At 46.1% G+C, this 23354-nt stretch overlaps 1 protein-coding gene across 1 annotated transcript in view; it reads left to right on the forward strand.

Moving 5' to 3' along the window:
* Positions 1-23354, forward strand: part of UQCRC2 (ubiquinol-cytochrome c reductase core protein 2) — a 104775-nt gene that overhangs the window by 41280 nt on the left and 40141 nt on the right. Inside the window, exons 6-8 of the mRNA XM_085629116.1 lie at positions 7062-7186; positions 9504-9601; positions 13019-13076. Coding sequence (XP_085485242.1) covers positions 7062-7186; positions 9504-9601; positions 13019-13076 — 281 coding nt within the window. The remainder of the gene's footprint in view (positions 1-7061; positions 7187-9503; positions 9602-13018; positions 13077-23354) is intronic.

A 23354-nucleotide genomic window follows, 5' to 3' on the forward strand; every position in this document is an offset into this window, starting at 1 on the left:
CTTTCCCCTTCGATCCCTTCTGGCAGGCCCACCACTCGTATGTTATTCCGTCTGTTGCGTCCTTTGGCGTCCTCAGCCCTCTTCTCCAGTGCTTGCATCCTACGCTAAACATCACACATTTTAACATCTAGTGCTTTCTGCAATGGTTCCAGGGCTTCCAGAGTAGTCTCCGTCTGCTTCACCCGATCTACCAGCTTCGCATGGTCCGCCGCAGGAGTCCCGGCCCCAGCGACACTTGAGCAATGTCCTGCTGAAGCGCCTACTTCGTGTCAGTGATCGCCTGGAGATTCTGATCCACCTGCTGTTACATCATCCCCTCAGGAGGCGAATCGGCTTTCCCCTGCGCTCTCTGCTCCTCCACGTCGCCGTCCGGCTCCGGGTGCGCTCCTCCCTGCTTGCCACGCGGCTTTCCCATGGCCGTACAGCTGTAGAATCCGTAGGTACCCCAGTCTACCCTTCCTGTAGCGCTGAAACGCTCAAGCGCCTGAGCTTTCCCACAGTCCGGTTCACAGTGATCAGGCCCTGGTCGGGCAACGCAGCCCTCCCTAGGAGCAGCCACCAAAGTGGGCACGCACGCAACCGGCTCCAGTCCTCAATATACAGCAGTCACAGCCAGCTCGGGCCCGAATCACAGCAGTGGTCCCACCTTGCTCTCTAGGGTATGGACTCAATCCATTCATGATGTACATTAGACTGTTACCTCCGAATTTGGTTGTGTACTCTGGAACGAGTTTATAGGTCGGTTTCACACCAGGATTTGGGACCCTTCTCCACAATCTATAATTTTACATAGTGAGCCGTAATAGAATTTGACCTAGGACCTGGGGTTTGCACCACACCCCACAGCTGTCTGTGTATATTTGTCAGCCATCACTATCATGGCAATTTGTTTTTGGTGCTATTATACACCATATGGCTTTACTACTTCTAAGGGTTCTGCACAGAAAACTTTTGATTTTGTCTGATTTCCTCACTTGGAACTTGTCACCGCTTGTCCAAACCAATTTAGCCTTCGAAATGTTTGGACCTTGTACTATTTCAAAGATACTGTCTGAGTGCTTTGGTTTTCGCCTATTTTAAACTGCATACATTCTGGATCTTCTGATCCAACTTGCAAGTCACACCTTGGGTTGTAGGGCGTAAATAACCACATCAAACATAGGTCTCCTACAAGGTGCGATAACTTAACCGATACAATCCCATTTTTTTCTTCTATACATTATAAAATGCTGTACAATTACTCTGGCAAATTAGAATGAACGGACTTCATAAGAGACCATCAGGTCTATAACGTTCATGATTCAAAGGCATCGAAAGCGACTTTGTGCCACAAGGATAAGCATTATTAATGTGGGGTAAAATATGACCTCCTGGTGCATCAGTTACATTGTGCAAAGGACAAGCAATATGTATGAATACTGTAAATGTATTATCTATTGTATTCCAGTTGACATCTTCAATATTGAGTAAAAGCAAGCAGGTTCTGATGAGACGTCATTCAGAACTTGACACCACACTAGGTTCCTGATGTGTATATGCAAGGTGGCATGAAGAACATAGGTCTGAAACTACTTCAGATATCCATATGTTCGAGGCATATGAGCTGCAGATCACACACTTAGGATAAGATCGCCATCTGGTGTTCGGCTCGGATGATTGCAGGTTGTTGTTGTCTTCGGAAGAAACCTTTTGGTCACGAGATGGGTGACTCCTCCTCTGGACAACAGTGCGCATGGGCATCCACTCCATCCTCAGATTGTTTTTTTCCGCCATTGGGTTCGGATGAACTTTTCCACTCCGGCTGAAAACTTCTGAAATCCAGCTTTCGAAAACAACCTTTACAACTCGACGTTGAAATCCACTCGGACCGGTTCCGGATACGGCTCATGGAAACGACACCTTTTAAAAAATGCCCCCAATGTGGAGCAAAGTTCCCCCACAGTGACCACCATGAGGTCTGCAACCTGTGCCTCTCGCCGGAACACAACGAATCCAACTGTCCAGCCTGCGCCGCATTCCGTTCCAAGAAAACCATCCGGGACCGAAGAGCTCGACGCCATATCATGGCCAGACCAGCTCCAGAACCAGAGACATCTTTGCCCAGGATGTCCCAGAAGACGACTCCGAAGACCTCCAAATCGTATCCGAAGCGGACGATTCTGATGACCTCATCACTCCGGGGCAACGAGTGAGTACCAGTGCCCCTACCCCAACCCCCCCAAAAAAGACATTGGTCAAGACTTCGCCAGCTGGCCCCAGTCGCGACCGAAAATCATCTTCAGAAGCCCCGCCCTCGGGCCCGGCTCCGAAGAAATATAAGCCTGCAGGTGGCTCGGGCTCGAGCAAACCACATGTTATTGTGCCCACAATACCTTCGGCACCGAAGACTCGACCCCTCTCGGCACCGAAGCAGGCTCCGAGACCATCGAGGCCGAAATCTCCTCGGCACCAAAACGTTCTTCGGCACCGAAACCATCCTCGGTACTGAAAGTCCACACCACAAAGACTCTACCGATCACCCAAAACACAGATCGGAACAGAAAAAGTCTGTGCCAAAGCCACTTTCGGACAATGAAGAACTTTTTCGCCCGGATCCCACGCAAAAAAGGATTTATATCAATCCAAAAAACGGACATGTCACCACTGTGCCATACAAGAAAAGGAAGCTGGACACAACACCTCCTCCAGCTCCCGTAAAGAAGAAGGACTTTGCCACCTCACCCATTCGTCCTTCCTCTCCAATATTACCTCTCATCCCACCCCTTCTGCCCCCACCTCCTTCTCCTCTACCATCTCCTTCACATACACCACCTCCGCAGGATGATGATGATTTAGGGGGAGGGGGAGACCCGGATGACCTTAATGATCCTAATGATCCTTTTACACTCCCGGATACGGCACCCTTAGATGACTGGGCTTACCCTTTACCTGATATTCCTGATCCCACTACATACCCCTCCAAACCCTCCCCTCCTGATGACCATTTAGGGTTTGGACAGCTGATAAACAGGGCGGCACTGTTCCATGGCGTCACCATGCACTCAGATACACCTGAAGAGGACTTTCTCCTCGACACATTTGAGCAGTCGCAAAAATCAGTTCAGATCTTGCCCATGATTAAGGGAGCCATAAAACACACCACTGAGGTTTTTAAAGACCCTGTTAGAGCTAGGGTTCTTAACCTCCGAATTGAAAAAAAATATAGACCGGCCCCACAGGATCCCACGTACATTAAGGCACAGCTCCCTCTAGACTAGTCGTTTCAAACGCAAGAAAGCGGGCTAACTCCCAAACAACAGGAGACACACCGCCCCCAGACAAAGAGTCCAAGCTCCTAGAGGCTTCGGGCAAAAGGGTAGCAGCATAAGCTGCTAACCATTGGCGTATTGCCAACACACAAGCCCTATTGGCCCGATATGATAGGGCTCATTATGATCAGCTAGAAGATCTGCCAGATCAGTACAAATCCCAGGCCAACCAAGAGGGAAAACTGATATCTAATGCCTCAATCAAATGTGCACTGGACGCAGCGGCCACTGCCTCTAAAGCGGTCAACACAAGCGTATTACTTAGACGCCACGCATGGCTACGTATTTCAGGCTTTAAGCCGGAAGTACAAACAACCATTCTTGCTCAACCATTCAATCAGGAGCAACTATTTGGACCCGCAGTCGACACTGCACTAGAGAAGATGAAGAAAGATAACGAGACTGCCAAATCCATGGGAGCATTACAGTCTCCACAACCCCGAGGCTCCTTTTGACGCTCCATTTACAGGGGAGCCTCCAAAAATGTGGGAACAGTCACCTCTTCCACTTTCAAGACCTCCGCACAAACATCCCCTAACAGAGGATATTTTAGAGGAGGATATAGGGGAAACAATACCAAGGGCCGAGGACGGGGCAACACCAACACCCGCACCTCTCCAGCCACTAAACTGTCCTCCCACTACTTCAACAAGGCGACTTCCTTGCCACATTGGACCTCAAGGACGCATACTTTCACATCCCCATGCATCCCGCTCACAGGAAGTATCAAAGATTAGTGGTAGACGGGCAGCACCATCAGTTTACAGTCCTCCCATTCGGAGTAACGACTGCACCCAGGGTATTCACCAAATGCTTAGCAGTAGTGGCAGCGCACCTCAGGAGACAACAAATCCATGTCTTCCCGGATCTCGACGATTGGCTCATAAAAGCCAATACTTTCGACAAATGCGTTCTCCACACTCATCGCACTATTCAAACCGTACACAACTTGGGATTTACCATCAACTATGCCAAATCTCAACTACAACCCTCCCACATACATCAATATCTGGGAGCCACCATAAATACGTCCAAGGCCATAGCTTATCCCAGCACAGCCAGGATAGCCAACATACAAAACCTCATCTTAAAATTTCAAACAACACTCTCTTCCAGCAAGAGTGTTTATGCAACTGTTAGGCATGATGGCGTCGTGCATCTCCATCGTACCCCACGCACGACTTCAAATGCGTCCCTTGTAAGAGTGTCTAGCACAACAGTGGAACCAGGCTCACGGACAACTTACCGATCTGGTGTTGGTGGACAGGCGCTCACTTCGTTCACTGAAATGGTGGCAAAACATCAACCTGTCCAAAGGGCGACCGTTCCTAGAGCCTCTTCCACAAGTAGTGCTGACCACCGACGCATCTCTCACAGGGTGGGGAGCCCACCTCCTTCAACACACCACTCAGGGCAGATGGACCACTCAACAAAAACTGCTCCATATCAATCACCTAGAACTTCTAGCGGTGTTCCTAGCACTGAAATCCTTTCAAGTACATCTAAAGAACAAAACTGTCCTCATCCGCACAGACAACATGACGACAATGTATTACATACAAAAGCAGGGGGGGGACACATTCTCTCCAACTGTCCCAACTCGCACAGAACATCTGGAGATGGGCAATTCCCCAAAACATCTACCTGCTAGCGGAACACCTTCGAGGGGTTCACAACCAGGTTGCCGATCTCCTAAGTCGTCACACAGCAAATCCACGAATGGGAATTACACCCCAAAGTCCTATTCCCATTCTTCCAAAAATGGGGCCAACCAGACATAGACCTGTTCGCCACGCACGAAAACACAAAATGCCCAACCTTCGCCGCCAGGTTTCCACACCCACAGTCGAAGGGCAATGCAATATGGATGAACTGGTCAGGCATATTTGCGTACGCTTTTCCGCCTCTCCCACTCATTCCATTTGTGGTACGCAAGCTCAAACAACAGTCACTAAAACTGATCCTAATAGCTCCCACTTGGGCACGTCGACCCTGGTTCACGACACTTGTGGAACGATCGCTAGTTCCACATCAAAAATTGCGCCTTTCCCCGGCACTATTAACCCAGAACCATGGAGAAATCAGACACCCAGATCCACAGCAACTGAACTTGGCAATCTGGCTCCTGAAGTCTTAGAGCTCGGTTACCTGAACCTCCCACCAGACTGTATGAATATCATAAAAGAAGCTAGAAGACCTACTACTAGGGCGTGTTATGCTGCAAAATGGAAAAGATTTGCCATTTACTGCACTAACAATGATATACGTCCACTGGATGCTTCCATCCAAAACATTATTTGCTATTTACTACACTTGCAAAGATGCAATTTAGCGTATTCCTCCATACGTCTACACCTAGCGGCCTTAGCAACCTACTTACAAAATAGACAACACCTGTCCCTATTTAAGGTACCAGCCATCAAAGCCTTTATGGAAGGTCTCAAAAGGATCATTCCTCCAAGGTTACCACCTTCCCCAGTGTGGAATCTAAATATTGTTCTAACAAGGCTCATGGGTCCTCCATTTGAACCTATGCATAAATGCGAATTGCAGTTCCTAACATGGAAAGTGGCTTTCCTTATCGCAATCACATCCCTCAGAAGGGTAAGAGAAATACAAGCCTTGACTCTTGAAGAACCATTCCTACAACTACATCGTAACAAAGTGGTTCTTAGGACAAACCCGAAATTCCTACCTAAAGTCATTTCCCCTTTCCATCTTAACCAATCAGTCGAGCTACCAGTCTTCTTTCCTAATCCAGACTCGGTAGCTGAGAGAGCCCTTCATACCGTAGATGTTAAAAGAGCCTTGCTTTATTACATCGACCGAACCAAACCTTTTCGCAAAACCAAACAGCTGTTTGTTGCTTTCAATCCACCACATAAAGGCAACCCCATTTCAAAATCAGGTATAGCCAGGTGGATAGTTAAATGTATCCAAATATGTTACCAAAAAGCTAAACGCACTCTTACAGTTCCCCCTAGGGCGCACTCCACGCGCAAAATAAGGGCTTCCATGGCATTCTTAGGGAACATTCCCTTAGAAGATATTTGCAAAGCAGCCACATGGTCTACCACACACACCTTCACTAAACATTACTGTGTTGATGTGCAATCCAAACAACAAGCTTCCGTAGGCCAAGCTGTCCTAAAAACTCTATTCCAAACTGCTGCAACGGATACAGGTGACCACCGCTAGGGGAGACACTGCTATATAGTCTATCCTAAGTGTGTGATCTGCAGCTCATATGCCTCGAACGGAATATGCTACTTACCAGTATGCATCTGTTCTTGGCATGTAGAGCTGCAGAGCCACACACGCCCACCCGCCTCCCCGGGACCTGTATCTGTTCCAGCATTGTCTTAATTAGACACTACACATGGACATCCTTTCTCTTTATTCTTATACACTCCATCATTTCTCATCATGGCGAAAAACAAACTGAGGATGGAGTGGATGCCCATGCGCACTGTTGTCCAGAGGAGGAGTCACCTATCTCGTGACCAAAAGGCTTCTTCCGAAGACAACAACAACCTGCAATCATCCGAGCCCAACACCAGATGGCGATCTTATCCTAAGTGTGTGGCTCTGCAGCTCTACATGCCAAGAACAGATGCATACTGGTAAGTAGCATATTCCTTAGGTTTCTGGTGCTTCTACAGAGTGAAACAATTGAAGTTTGTGATTTGTTGTTACTGAGTTCTGTTTTTCAATGAATATATGCAGCCTGAACATCGGTCTTTTCTTCTGCAGTGACACTGTAATGGAATACTTGATCAATGTCACCACCGCTCCAGAATTCAGGCGTTGGGAAGTGTCCGACCTCCAGTCAAAGCTGAAGCTTGATAAAGCTTTTGCCTATCAAAATCCTCAAGTTGGTAAGTTGGTTTGAAATGTTTACCTACTAGCATTGTGATGATTCGCTGAAACAAAACTTGCTCTGGTTTGTGATTATAGACAACTTGTTGTGTAGAGGCTCATTCATTTTCACATTGATGTGCAACAAGGTCGAGGAGGAAACCTGTGCAGTGCCACTTTCCCTGTAGTTTACATGTGTTGAGAATCGTCTGTCTCCAGTTTTCATGTTGGCACCTGTCACGCTGTATGTATCATTGGGCTGTTTTATTTGCAGCATCATTTGACTACTCCAGAGTTTGGTGGTTGTTACCCCTGTGCCTGATCTTTCTTCTCTGGTTTATCCTATGTCTAGTTTTCATTTATACTCTAAAGGCATTTGAAGTCCTAGATTTCTGGTAGAGAAAACACAGGATTTATGTGTACATGAACTATAGACAATCGTCAACGGTCCCCCTGTCCTTCACATGTATTGAAGCCTCTTGTGTAGTGGCTCGTCACAAACTGCTCATGGTTTAAGCCCTGCTGCATTTCGACGTTTGAAATATGGACAGAACCCACAGATTCTTCTCTCGATTTTTGTTGGAAGCACACTTTCATGATACTGTATTTCTCAATTTATGTGAGCAAACGTTTGTGTGCTGAAATCACATACTGATGCACAAGCTTTACTGCATGAATTAAGAAGGAAAGTGGCCCTCCAGCTAAAGAAAAGCATATTCATAGCTAGGAGGTCTTGCCTATTTGACCTGTTGGCTTTGCCACAGCTATGTAGCAACGGCAAAAAAGGGGCACAATTACGCAGCCGCACCCGCTTTATTCCCCAGGCACTTGCTTGCATGAGGACATATGCGCGTATAGGTCACTACACATCCATGCACTTAGCGAATGCCCCGGCACATTTTCTTTTATAATTTACCATCTAAGATGGCTGATGTCATTTGGATAAGAAAATAAAAGTAGAGCAGCTGCATGGCCCTTCGAAAGAAGGTAAACAAATCTAGGTTACATGTTTGCAGGGATTCAGGGACAACTGGGGGGGTAAGCAGGTCTGGGAAGAAATTTAGAGTGGGTGGTGAGTGCTCTAGCAACAGAGATGCTTGAGACTAGGCACTGGAAACAGCTAATAAAAATTGAAAAAAATGAAAGGCAGGGAGGGGTGAGAAAAGCATTGTTCGAATGAAGGAGAAAGCAAGCAACACAGGTTGTACGGGCAGCTTTTGATTGGTGGGGGTGAAGCAGCACAGGAGTTAGTGAGCTAGAAAATGAGTTCACTGAATGTGAGTCGTAGAAGAATAGAAGCTATTTTTCAAAAGGATAGAGGCGAGGGACAAACACACAAACCGAAATGAGTCTTCCCATAAAAAGCAAGTAAACGAGGCTGACCATCAAGCCACCAGTCCTAATCAATGGGTGATTTCTAAGCCCGCTGTATGGTGCTGGCATGATCCACAAGAGTCTTTCACCTAAAATACAACTAAAAGCTGTCTGATGGACAAGACCTAAAAATAGATGTAACGCTTCAAATATACAAAGAATTAAACCCAAACACTTAAGTCGATGGTCCTATTCTAACTCAACAAGGGGAACATGTTCTAGTTTTGGCTAGGTTGAATTCTATTGGTACATAAGACCAACCACCATCCCCCCCCCCCCCCCCCTTCCCTGTTGATTGGTGCTGCATACTCTCAGCTGGCTTCCACTAGGGTATAAAGTAAGGTAAAAACTATAAATGTCTCAGTTGTACAGCAGTACACCTGGAAATCCCACAGTATGTTGCAAAAAGCTAATAATATCTGGCAGCCGGTGAAGTTTGAAAAAATTAAGCATTCTTCGAATTGGATGCATCAAAACCTCTGGCTTTTTCTTCGATATCAGTAGGCAGTAAAGCTTTGAAGATCTCTCCCCATGCTTACGGATGACAGCTGTTAAGAAAGAAACCTAAAAACACTTAAACAATTTTTATGAAACATAGCATCATTGATTGTACTGATGATAGCAAATACTTTTTGTAAGTTTTATCTTTAAATGTTTCTCTGATGCTTCTGTTCCACATCCTATACTTCCGTGCCCTTAAAAGTAGTTTTTTTTTAAACAAATAGCTTATAACTAGAAGCAAAGGATTTGTCCTCATTTGTTCCTTTGCTAATCCATTCATAAAATGGGTAGTTTATTTTTTTAGGTCTCTTGTATTGCTTTAACTTCATGTGGTACAGGACAGTGAGTGGTGCACAAAGGTGTAATCTAAGGAGTCTTACATTTCTGTGAATGTATATTTGTAGTTAGAATGACTACCGCTATTAATTATTTAGAATTATTTTACATTCTTCCTCCTCCTAGGTGTCCTTGAAAATCTGCATGCAGCATCTTACCGAAATGCCCTTTCCAACTCTTTGTACTGCCCCGACTTCAGGATTGGAAAGTGTACATCTGAACAGGTAACAATGAAATCATTCCAATTTTAATTTTCCACAAGAATGTTTGAATAGTTGTACAATTGCCACGCAGCTGTTTCTCGTCGAGGTTAAGGGTTTATCAGTATGTTTTAAGGGAAACTACAGAAAAGTTTCACCGTTTCTAGTAGAGCCATAAATAACATGTAGTGTGCTTGTAATGTATTGTAAACAGCAGTCTAAATAACTGAGAACATGATTTAGTATCCTGCTATCACCATTGTTTTGATTGTTGTGTGTAATTCATGCAGCATTTCATATTTTTGCATGTGATCTGAGCCATGCATGTATTTCTAAACATTAAGGTGCATAACCTGTATTTTTACAAACCAATTTTACAACAGAAATGTAGACTTTGTTTAAGTTTGAATACTCTGAATTTACAGGATGTATTAGTGACTTCAATAAGGTGCTGTAAGATGAGGGAAACACTGTGTAATAATAAAATTGAAGGGTCATGGTCAGATACCAGTGATGAAGGCACATACAAAGTTTCTCTTTGTCTGATGGGAGAGAATTGGTGAAAAAAAATAGACTTGTCTTTTTCTCTTGGGGACTACATGTATTGTCTACATCTACAATGGCAGGACACTACTTACTGCTGCCCCAGAGTTCTTATTGACCCTCTCCTTGTCAGAATCCACTTCAAAGTGTGTGCAGTCTGGAGCTTATGGAACTATATATTCAAGTAATAAGAGTGTTCCCTGTGGCATGCACACAACTAGGATCATGTAACCTTCCATGGTGAAAATCCATTAGACATGCAGTTTGCATACATGTTTTCTTGAATGCATCCCTTTGCACTTCAGAATTGTTTACTTGTGAAATTGAGGAAAGATCTTAAAACCCACCTGTACAGTCGTCTTAGCATTGTAGACTGAAGCCCTTCTCTTGTTTGCCTCACTTCACAATGATACTGTATTTCTTTATTTCTACATATTTATTGTCCTGAGTTTTGTAAGCATACCAGTAAATCTCTCTCAAGTTGGCAATGCATCCTGTTGCAAAGGTACAGTTTTCTCCTGAACTCTGAGGCTAGGTTTGCGCCACCTCCATAAAATGGAAGTTAAAAAATTATGGCATCTTGCATAGTTTTAACTGAACCTCGATGACTGGTTAATGAATGAGTTAAATCGCTTGCACACTGCACTATACAAATGAAATGCCTCTAGGTGCGGGGGCAATCCTACAGAATATCATTTTGCATGCAGCAGTTTAAAAAAAACATTTGTGAGGTATGTGAGGCAGACGGAGGGATACAGAGTGTCCCACATTTGGTGTGTTTGACAGGCTGTTTACTTACTATCCTTTATATTTTTGTATGCAGACAGTTCACCATAGCAATGTTCGTGGTGGTTAAAACACTTCTGCAGACCCCCATTATAAACTCAAAGAATGCGGGTGCCGTCCAAGCTGATAACTACAAAGCCAGTCAGTCCACTCAGTTTGAGGCTCAGGGGTGCTGCTCATGTGACGAAAGAGGCATAAAGAACATGCAATGTGTTATGATTATCTTTTTATTCCAAAAGGGAAAAATGAGACCAGGTCATGACGGAGGAAAAATGATTCAGGAATTGTATTTTTAGCTCATTTGTAAGAATGTAAAGGGTATTGGTGTCTGCTGGTACCTCTTTGACACTTAATCGGAAGTCCAGTCATCTCCTGAAATAATGAGGGAATTATGCAGACCATGGAGGCTATTGAATGTTTTGGGACCAGATCATGCTCTCATTTTCTTTTGTAAGATAAAAAGCCAGCTTTAAACAGGATCCCTGAACTAAACTTAATTTCAAGACAAGCTAAACCTATAACTTTAAAAATTCAGCTTGAACAAAAGGTTTCTTAGTTCAGGAAAATGAAAGATGTTTGTTAATCAAAGTCAAAAAGGGGTTGTATAAGAAATCTAGGAGAAGTCCACTAGCACAATCCATACGATGTTATTAGTACTTTGAGAGCACATGAACTGATTACTTTGGCTCCAGTCTACTATCTGTGCCCAGCATACATTATTTCGTTTTTAACTATCTAGGATAAAACATACCACACATTTTAATCCATTTTGGATTCATGAAAGTTATTCTTGTTGCAACTGGTTTCTATAAACTGGCATCGTGTTTTTTCCTTGCGAATTTGTTAGACTATGTAAAGCGATTGTCAAATTATGGTCATAATTGTTGGACACACAAGTATCTTGGTACCAATAGGGGATGCTTGCGAGTGCTACTGAAAGCCAGATGTGCATAAAATTAATATTTGCAGTGCAAACCCAGGCAAAATACTTCCAGAAGATGACTGCAGTCATTGAAAAATCAAGGTGGCAGAGTAAAGAGAGAACAACCAAAGAGCATAGTTAACTGAAAAAGTTTAATTGAGTATAGAAATGAAAATAATTAAATATGGATGTGGTTAGTGAAGAAAAAATGTCTATGCTATGGAAGTGGGAAAGCAATTGCTTCTTGTTCATAGTTTAATTGTATTAGAGCTCATCTTAAGCGATGGGTGCGTTTTCACTGACTATGGACAAAACAAATCGAACAAATGACATCTATACAAGGAGTTGTAGTAATTCAAATAGCACTTTCAGGAAATGATTTGGAGTTTATTGCTCACGGTTTATGAAATATTAATAAATCCTAACTGAGCTATGTCGAGACATCTAGGGTGAAAACGCGAAGTTGATAGCAAGAAACCTGTCGGAGGCATTTGGCAGTGGAAACTGATTCATGGGGAGCCTCGAACATCTCATTGAAATAATGTCATCAGAGGAAGCATATATCATTCAATAGCTCAATCTTTATAAATGTTACTTAACTGCTACTATTATGTAATACCATATTGTATCATGAGCACACACCAGTTATTTTAGCTTAATCATGTTGCAACTGTTGAAGCTTGTATCTGCCATGTAGATTGCCCAATGGTGCAAAAATAACAATTATCTTTATCATGTGCTTCACGGAATAAGGCCACATCATGCATAATTTGGAACAGCACAGGCTTATATTAGTAGTTAAACACATTTCTTAGCCTCAGGGAAATATACCCCGGCAAGCTTATAAGTAGATCTAGCAAAAAATAAGTAAAACAGAAAGGGGTCAAGCACAACACTGCCATGCCTGAGACATTAGGGATCTTTGACTCTTACTAAAAGCACAATTAAACACATTCTGGCAAGGATGAATAATGGCTATAATGATACGGCTAATTTGTTTAAGTTGCCCCTTATGGAGAGAAGACATGCTTGTTTTGGATCTTCTGTGTGCTTTACATTTACTATTCCTTTTATTATACTTGCTAGGAGTATTACCCCGATTCAAATTACCCATCATCATATAAGCAGCGCTTTATCACATATAAACCAAACTGTTTATCGTAATTTATTTGTAATTTTTTTTTATTTAGCTGCATCGATTTGTGCAAAACAATTTTACAAGTTCAAGAATGGCGCTAGTTGGACTGGGTATGTATTTTGTTTTGAATCTGCATTATGAGACCATTTCTGTATGCAAGTACCTGTATTTGTTACTTGGTGCCGTAACTCTTCATTTGTGCAGGCACTTGCAGTGTAACTGTTTGCTTTTTATATTTGTGTTTAATGGCTGAACCAAATTTGGAAATTAATTGTTCATGTTTTATCTAAGCTGCAAAAGGCAGTTGTCATTATGTTGGGCATGGTTCACAATTGTTTTTGCACAACCTGTGTGTGAATTGGGTGCTCAAAAAGGGATTTAAGAGTCTACATTTAGCAGTTTAGAATGTTAAAATAGACTTGGGATGGTGGAAAACTTGTCACTCGGTTGGATTTTCGACCATCGTGTGTTTGGATTCGAAAAGGAAATAATGAATGTTTTGGAGAGAGAGGGTGGTGCAAAAAGATTGAAACGACGGCAAATCTGCAGGTTTGTGGGTATTCACTATAGATTTGCATGACCATTCATACCATGGAAACCAATGTAAAGTTAGTGTTAACGTTTGGTGCAGCTGTTGCCATTTTGGAAGCGGGAAGGCAACATCTACGTTATTTAATGAGTGCTGGATAAGGGAAGGAATTTCTCAACAGTGAAACATTTCAATTCAAAATATCTTTATTCGATTATAGAATATCCATAAAAGCACAATAAAAAGAGTAAAAACAATCCGTACATAGAAGCATATCAAGGCAAAAAGGTACAATTAATTTACAACAATGGCTAAAATGGTCCACAATTTACGGGATCTATCATATATTCAAAATCGATAGGGTCCGTTTAACAACATTACGATAATATACAGTTCTGACGACCTTCATTGGGCACACGTAGTTCTGCGTGACCGTACAGCTGACTTCAGGAATGAACCAAAATTGAAAATTAATTAATCATCCTCCAGTTTGAACACTTCCGTGTAGACTGCCCTGAAGTGGAAAATAGCGCGTTTTTTAAAAAGAGGTATCCAATCTTTTGTGAATTTAGAATAAAAACTACAAAAGAATAAAAAAAAATGCAACATGGTTTGATTCCTATGTGTGTTGCATGGCAGGGCAGTACATCGATATCAGCAGTATAGCCCAGAGGGAAACATAGTAAATATTTCATAGTACCTGCCCTTAAGCGAAATAGCAGCCCTCTTTCCCAGTGTCCTATAGGTTTTGAAAGATATCTGGAAAGCAAGTGACAACAATCCTCTAAGGGCATGTACCTTGCAACTGAGGTTTTCTTGATCTCTTTCTCTGATACCTTTCATCACTATACTTTTTATACAGTGCCTCTTGTATCACCTTTTTATTAATTAACTGATTGAATTGGGTTTAAAAAGATGCGCAGGTGGTTCACACTCTTAAGGCTCTTTGTTTACAGCAGCGAGCCATGGTATGTCCCCACCCCTCTCACATCTAAGGCCATCAATTATGTCTCTGGTTAGAGTTGCTGCACTGTTCATCCAGTGAAACATTTCCCTGTTTAAAAACAAAACAAAGTTAGATATACACATGTACATCAACACCCGACTTAAGTTTGTGTGTTTACCACCTTGTCGATTTATATTGGCTAATACTACAAGCAGATTTTCAGAACTGCTCCTTGTAGAGGTTTATGAATGTACACTTAAAAAAAAAAAAAAAAAAAAGGTTGGGGACAAGGAGGTTAGTGAAGGTCCAGTGCCCGTGCTGCCAAGTACTGAATACACCAAAACAATGGGTCAATGTTCCTAAAAGAAGACCGGAGAGGTCGTTCTAGAGAAATGAGAAGCAAAGTCAAAGTGACCTTTACTTGGTGCCCTCACACATCCCAAGGGATGTCATGCTTCATCATAGGGTGGTTCTCCTTGTCAGGCCGGCACTGCAAGACCTTTCGGGTCCCCCGAAGAGTCGCTTTTGCGAAGATCTTTTGTTTGTGCCCCATATGATGATTGCGAGGTAGTGCTCGGAAGTGGTGAGTGAGTTTCAAAATGGCTAGAGGATATCTTTGCTAGTCAAATTTAATGAAAAGATTTCACAGTCATAAAAAAACCCATAAACGGTTGTGGCTGTTGAAGGGTTAGAATGACCCTAAGTAGCTATAACCTACAAGTGTGTGAATGAAATTTTATATAGGTTAGGTTGACATGTTTCGCGCCCTTGATGGTCTCAGAAAGAGATCCCTGGAGCTTCCTCAGGACCAAAGAAAAAAGGAAAAATAGTGGTGTTTTAGCGATGGTCTCCACAAATTGAAGTAGTGCCACCAGTAGGACGCTGGTAGTGATCCAATCTAGAACGACAAGAGGGGGAGGGGAAAAGGGTTCAGACAAACAGTAAATAGCAAAACAATAATTAGTCTTGTCTTTGGTGTATAAATCCTGATATAACCAGATTGTCCCTTATGTAGACCATGTTTATATCCTGGCCTCAAAGGTAGCCAGACGCAGTCTCTGAGATGATTGATCAAATAAAGCCATTTGAAGGCTTGTGTATAGTGTTAAAAACAATGGTGAGTTAGTCTGTATTACTAAAAACAGGCATATGGGTATGGTTGCCCCAACATGTTATACAGTTAATTACGAAGCGAATATATCCTGGTGATTAGTATGCACATCTGTAGGAAATAATATTTCTCACAGCTTAATATGTCAAAATAGTTCTGTTCTACAATAAAGGTAGGCTCAGTATATTTGTAAAACAAGTATTGGTGTGTCCCCCATTAATGGCAAAGCCTTTACATAATGGAGATTTGCGCCCCGGGGAGGGGGGGGGGGCAACAAAGGGGGATGGGGACCCTCTTACCTCTAAGAACTAGGAGGTAATCCCCTTGAGTCAAACGAGAGGGTCCATTTTCGTCACAATCTGCATTGGAGAATATAGCAGTTACTGTTGTGCACAGTTAGGAGCACGAAGTGCTCGTGTCAGCAAGTCGGGAAGATACTCACGGTTATGGTGAAAGACACTTGAGGTCGCACCAACCTATCCTCTCGACTCCCCGTAGATGTTTGGGAGCAGGCTGTCTCCAAGTATTATAGTTTACGGCTTCAAGCAATCACTTCGTGTCACTGGAAGAGTGTGAGAGTGTAATGGGTATGATAGGGGCTGCTATCTTAGAGCGGTAAACGGGTGCCTTATCAGGCAGCTGGAGTGCATAATGTTGCTCAATTCAGTAAGGTTGGTAAGTAACAGACAATTTTTTTTCAGTGGAGGATGAAATAAGGGATGGTGCGCCAAATGGGCAGTAAAAGTAAAAAGTGGCTGGTTACACAGCCCCGACAGGATCGATAAGGATGGTCGCCATGTTGAGCAGGTAAAGATGTTGTATTGAGGAACTGGCATATAAAATAGTGGAGGTGAAAAGTAGGTAAAAGAAGATGTGATTAAGTACCTGGCCTGCTTATGTTTGGGTGTAAACAGGGTTAAGATATGCCTTAACAGACATCACAGTTGTGTGAGCTTGTTATATTCCATAAAGAAGTATTCACAAAAACGTGAACTTTCACCATGAAAGTTGGTAAAGAGTCTATATCTATCGTATGTTAAAAAAGGACTTTGTGTAGTCTGGAAAGTGAGTCACAAAGTTAGGAGATGTTTACTGATAGTGTATGGAGCAAGAAGGTGTATTGAACAGATATACCTGTATGGAAAGTGCTACTGTAATTCAATCCAAGGTGTATCATTGTTCAAACCATGTATGTGTGTACAAAGGCGGAATACCCAATGTTGTTCTTTTCTAAAGGATAGTGGTATTCCGGGTTTGGTTTGCCTCCAGAACAGTCCAGGTCAGATGATCAGTAGTATGTTGGAATTCAGTGTAGTGGTTGCACATTTTGGTATCACTGTGGCCGCAGAGAATGTTGCTTTTGTGCTCACTGATCCTAGTTTTAACTGGTCTCATGGTCATGCCCACATAGTGTAGGTTACAAGGACATGTAATAAGGTATACACAGTTCTCGTGTTACAATTAGTGAGTTGTTTTTGTGTCCATCTGAAATTTCCTATCTCTGGGGCTTTTGTATGGCGTGTAGATGCACAGACACTGCACTTGCCACATGGATAGTGGCCTTTTACCGCTGGTAAGTTCCATAGTGTGGTTTGTAGTGTCGTGGTATGGGTGTGCGGTCTTGTGTGTACTAAGAAGTCCCTTAGATTTTGTGTTCTTCTGAAGGCGAATCTTGGGCGTTCTAAATTGAGCTCCCCTGAGTTGACAATTTTCCAGTGTTTTAAGATGATGTTCTTAATCTTGTCGGACATAGGGGTGAAGGTTGTTATGCAGGTCATAGTACCATCTTTGGGTTTTGTAAAAGTTTCCAGTAAGCCTTCACGGTGATAGTTACGTCCTATCTTGTTCACGTTGCTGATCTTCTTTGTGGGATATGGTCTCACCTTGAGGTTTTTACTCTGATTATCTGCTCGTCGATAATGATCAGTAAGGTTGCTGCAGTTCCTCCTCTGGTATAAAAACTGTCCATAGGGTAGATTTTCACGTAGCGCCCTGGGGTGATGACTGTTGAAGAGGAGGCAGTTTCAGTCAGTCTTTTTCTTAATTGTTTTGGTTTTGAGTTTTTCATGATCAAGGGAGATAAGGAGGTTGAGGAAAGGGATTTCCACCTTGGATTTTGAAAGGGTGAAATTTAAATCTGAAAGAGACACGTTAGTGATATATTCCTTACCTTAGAATATCCCCAGGCGTCCGACTGGATCTGGAAAGTTTTTTCGTCCGCAGTACTCCTGCGCGTCGGTAGGTGGCGTTGTGCGGCTCCGCGTCCGTTGCTGGCGTCGTATGTGCCGAGATGACGTCACGGAGACTACTTGGGCATCACCCATGCTCGCTGACGTCAGTTCTTTCTTTATTCCGCGCCAGTAAGCGCAGATCTGGTTAGAGCACGTACCTCAGTCACTTTTTGACTATCTTTTTAAGACTTTTTTGTCTCCTGTCAGTTTGAGTCTACTCTGGTGCACGTAGGGATGCCTGGTTTTAAGTCTTGTGGGGCCTGCCGTCGCAATAGGTCGGTGGCAGACCCCACGACGTCTGTCTCTACTGCCTGGAGAGCGACCACGACTCCCGGGCCTGCATGGACTGTTTGGCCATGGCCCCGAAGGCCTTGAGGGAGCAGCGCCGGAAGCGGTTTGAGGTCCGGCACTCGTTCACGGTCTAGGGGCAGCTCCAGGGAACGGCGCGGGCCGCCATCATCGCTTTTCGGGCTCCAAGTCTTCACCCTCAGATTCGGGTAAGAGAAGACACAAAAAAGTCGAAGAAGCGTTGTCGCTCTCCGACGTCCCCCCGTCGGTCCCCGGATGCGGACGCGGGGGACAGGGGTTCTGCCTCTGCGGATCCTTCGGAGCCCCGGAGTCCCACGGCCTACCCACCTTACCCGGGTCCGTCGGCGATTCCCGCACAGGTGCCAGAATTTCTTGCTAACTTGGATCGCCTGTTTAGGCCTCGGGCTCCCGCCAGCGTGTCCTTGGGCCCCGCGGTCCCGTGTCAGGATCCTGCCGGTGGCTCCGGCCCTGGCGCCGCAGGATCCTGCGCCGTTGGCTCCAGCGCCACAAGGTCCCGCGCTGCCGGCTCTGGCCCCAGCGCCGCCCACGGCTACGTCGCTGGCGCCGCAGTGGGTACCCTTTGTTCCGCCCCTTCCCAGGTTCTCGGACAATTTTGTCCCTACCTGGGATCCGCATTGGGACACGGCGCCTTCCCCGGTCCCTTCCGCCGCAAACTGTCCCACATACGGTGGGGGTGGAGGATGACTGGGAGGGGTCCGAGGACCCTCTTGCTCATCAGTGTGACTCGGAGCAGGACTGGGCGGACGAGTTAGAGGAGGCCGGCGGCCTCGATCTCTCCTCTGACCCGGGGTTTGCCTCTCTGCCTACCATGGAGGAGGGCGTTTCGTAAACGATGGTGCTTGGTCGGGCCGCTGAGGTCCTCCACCTTGTTCTCCCTACGGTGGCCCTAAAGACTATTCTCCTCACTGAGGTGCTCCAGACGGCGTCCACTTCGTCGGAGCCCCTGCTACCATTTAACGACGCCCTCACTGATGTCTTACTGGGCACATGGTCGCGCATTGCCACCGGGGCCCGGTGGATAAGAATGTCGCCAGGCGTCCATGCTCGGCGACCCTGCCTTTCTGACCACTCATCCTACGCCAGAGAGCCTGGTCATCCAAGCTTCAACGTCCAGAGTGCCTTTCCCACGGCTCCGCCGGATAAGGACTCTTAAGAAGCTGGATCAGTTCAGCAAGAGGTTGTTCTCTTCGGCTAGCTTTGGGCTGCGGTTGGTGAACACCGCTTGCCTCTTGGACCGCTAGTCCCACGCGGTGTGGGATGCCTTTGCACAGGTGTTGCCTCCGTGTCATGTCATGAGGAGGCCCAAACTGTGCTGTCTCAAGCTGTTGCTGAGGGTAAGGATGCGGCTAAGTTCGCCATTCGGTGTGGTTTGGACACCACAAACTTACTAGGAGCGCCATTTCTACGACTGTGGCAAATCGTCGCCACGCCTGGTTGAGATCTACCGGGTTCTTGCCAGATGTACAAAGCTCACTCATGGACATGCCCTTTGATGGCACCAGTTTGTTTGGCGATAAGGCCGATAGTGCGCTGGAGCGTTGTAAGGACTTGCAGGCTACCGCCATGTCCTTGGGTCTTTCCACGAAAAGCCCAGCCACTCCTGGTTTTCGTTCCTTTCGTGGCCAAGGCAGGGGCGCCCAGGCATGTTCCTTCAGCAAGCCTGTACAGAACCAGCCTCAGCGCGGCCACGGACGCGGCTTCTGCAGGGGTGGGTCTGGGAATCAGCGTGGGAGTCAGTCCACATCCGCCCCCGCTGCTTCTCCCTCCAAACCTTCCTAGTCTGAGCTTTGTGGAGCCCCCAATGCCGGTGGTTAGCAAGATCTGCCATGACCTCCCCCACTGGCTCGCTATCACATCGGACAAGTGGGTGTTGCAGATCATCCGCAAGGGTTACTCCCTTCCCTTTCAGTCCATCCCTCCAGCCCTGCCATCTCAGTACCACCGCATGTCAGGGGAACACTTGGCAACTCTCCAGCAGGAAGTTACGGCCCTCTTGGCCAAGGGGGCCGTTGAGTGCGTTCCTGGGACGGAAGTAGGGAGTGGTTGTTATTCCCGCTCCCCAAGAAGGACAAAGGGGGTCTGTGTCCCATCTTGCACCTCCAGAACGTCAACCGCTTCCTCCGGAAGGAGAAATTCAAAATGCTGACTCTGGCTCAGGTCTTGGCTGCCCTCGACCCTGGAGACTGGATGGTAGCGTTGGACTTGCAGGACGCATATTTTCACATCCCCGTCCTGCTGGCCCACCGGCGTTACCTGCGATTCACGGTAGGCCCGGGGCATTTTAAGTTTGCCGTGCTCCCCTTCGGCCTTACCAGCACCCCTCGGGTGATGGTGGTCGCAGCTCATCTGCGCCGGTCAGGGGTGTCAGTCTTCCCCTACCTTGATGACTGGTTGTTGAAGGCGGGCTCGCCCCAGGGAGTCGTCTCCCACCTTCAGACTACAGCCGACCTCCTGCATTTGCTGGGGTTCTCCATCAACCTGCCGAAGTTGCACCTGAGTCCCTCTCAGCAGCCACCATTCATCGGAGCGGTTCTGGATTTGACGCGGTTTCGGGTTTATCCTCCCGAGCAGCGAGTCCGGAATATTCCGACTATTATTCCGATCTTTCAGCCTCTATCCCGGATTTCAGTCAGGATAACCCTCCGGCTCCTGGGCCTGATGACCTCCTGCATCCTGCTAGTGCAACATGCTAGATGGCATATGCAGGCCCTGAAGTTCCAGTGGGCGCAGCATCAGGGCAACCTGTCCGATCATGTTCAGATCTCGGAGGGCACTGCACGACAATTGCAGTGGTGGCTCACGAATCGCGATTGGGTCAATGGCAGATCCCTCTCCCTTCCCAAACCGGAGCACACAGTGGTGACGGATGCGTCCCTCCTGGGATGGGGTGGCCACTTGGGAGAGGACTCCGGCAGAGTCCCGGCTCCATATCGACCTTTTGGCGCTTCGGGCTATCCGACTTGAACTGAAGGCATTCCTTCCCTTTGTCCGGGGAAGTGTGGTGCAGGTGTTCATGGACAACACTACCGCTATGTGGTATTGCAACAAACAGGGTGGGGTAGGGTCGTGCACCCTATGTCAGGAGGCCCTGCGCCTCTTGACATGGCTGGAACATCAAGGAATTACCTTGGTGGTTCAACACCTGGCAGGTTCTCTGAACGCCAGGGCGGACTAACTCAGCCGCCGGTGCTTGAGGGATCACGATTGGCGTCTGCACTCGGACGTGGCGCAAGGTCTCTTTCTGCAGTGGGGAGAACCTTGGTTAGATGTATTGGCCACCAAAGAGAACACACAATGTCATCAGTTCTGCTCGTTGGAATTTCCAAGGCAGCACTCGCTCGGCAACGCTTTTCGCAAGTGGAGTTGCGGTCTGTTGTACGGCTTTCCGCCTATACCACTTCTGCCCCAAGTGCTGAAGAAGATTCGGCGCTACAGGGCCCAAATCATGCTTGTGGCTCCGGATTGGGCACGAAGAGACTGGTATCCCGAGCTACTCAGCATGGCGATCGATCAGTCTGCCTCTTCGGGAGGATCTTCTGTCGGAGCAGCAGGGGACTGTCCTCCACCCAAACCTGTCCAGCCTCCACCTTCATGCGCGGAGATTGAGCGGCGACAGTTGACAGCTTTCGATCTTCCTCCCGAAGTCTGTGATGTCATTCTGGCAGCCAGGCATTCCTCCACTAAAACTGTATACGCCTGCCGGTGGAACAAGTTTGTGGCATGGTGCACAGCAAAGTCTGTGGATCCCCTTTCTGCCCCTCTTTCTGCGGTCCTTCTGTTCCTACTATCCTTGGCCCAGCAGGGCTCTGCTCTGGGCACTATCGGAGGTTATCTTTCGGCCATCTCCGCCTTTCTAAGGCTTCCAGATCAGCCTTCTCTCTTTCAGTCCCCGGTTGTTAACCATTTCCTGAAAGGCATTACGCACATGTTTCCTCCCGTGCCTTTCATAATGCCTCAATGGGACTCAAATATTGTCTTGACCTATCTGATGTGCACTCCTTTTGGGCCCCTTCATACCTGTCCTTTACGTCTTCTCACTCTCAAGACTGCTTTCCTGGTAGCTATCACCTCTGCCAGAAAAGTGAGTGAGCTCCAGGCTCTTTCTTCTAAACCTCCTTTCCTTTCTGTACACCCGGACAAGGTGGTTTTCAGGACCCGTCCTTTTTTGCCAAAGGTTGTCACGCCCTTCCACATCGGGCAGACCATCACCTTGCCCACCTTCTTTCCGCCTCCGTATCCTTCAAAAGAGGAAGAGAGGCTCCACCGTCTGGATCCAAAACGTGCACTCTCCTTCTATCTGAAGCGTACACAGCAGTTCCGGGTGGATGACAAGCTTTTTGTGGGCTATGTGGGTGCCAAAAAAGGTCGGGCCTTGCACAAAAGAATCCTCTCTCGGTGGGTCGTTCTGTGCATCAAAGCATGTTACTCCTTGGCTAAGAAGGAGCCTCCTGTGGGGCTGCGTGCCCATTCTACCAGGGCAACTGCAGCCACCTTGAGATGCGGCGTTCCCTTGCAGGATATTGGTCAGGCAGCTACGTTGGCCTTGCTGCACACGTTTACCAAGCATTACTGCCTTGACAGTTCAGTCTGGAGAGACGGCTTCTTTGGCCGTTCTGTTCTCCGTGACTTTCTGGTGTAATCTGTTCGCAGACCCACCACCGGGGTTGGTATTGCTGGGGTATCTATTGTAAAGTAAGGAATCTATCACTAACGTGTCTCTTTCCGATGCACAAGTTACTACTTGTGTAACGATATATCTGTAAGAGACATTAGTTAGTGATAGATTCCTTACCGCCCCACCCATCCTCTTCGTTCTGCGTACTGATTCTAGGGTTAAAGCCATCCCTCTCAGGGCCCTAGTTTCATGGCACCAGTGGTCAGTTTCTAGCATGTCTCTGCTTTCCTGGCGCGGAAAGTCGTGTACAGAACTGATTTCAGCGTGCATGGGTGGCGCCTAAGTAGTCTCCGTGACGTCATCTCGGCGCATACGTTGCCAGCGATGGACGCGGAGCCGCACAATGCCACCTACCGACGCGCAGGGGTACTGCTGACGGAAAAAACTTTTCAGATCTAGTCTGACGCCTGGGGATATTCTAAGTTAAGGAATCTATCACTAACTAATGTCTCTTACAGATATATTGTTACACAAGTAGTAACTTGTGCGTATGGATCCATCGAGCTTATCCAAAGGTGGAATTCTTTGCATCTCTCTTATTTAATACTTTCATTTATAGTAGTCTA

Source organism: Triturus cristatus, chromosome 10 (genome assembly GCF_964204655.1).
Source record: "Triturus cristatus chromosome 10, aTriCri1.1, whole genome shotgun sequence".
NCBI classification, from domain to species: domain Eukaryota; kingdom Metazoa; phylum Chordata; class Amphibia; order Caudata; family Salamandridae; genus Triturus; species Triturus cristatus.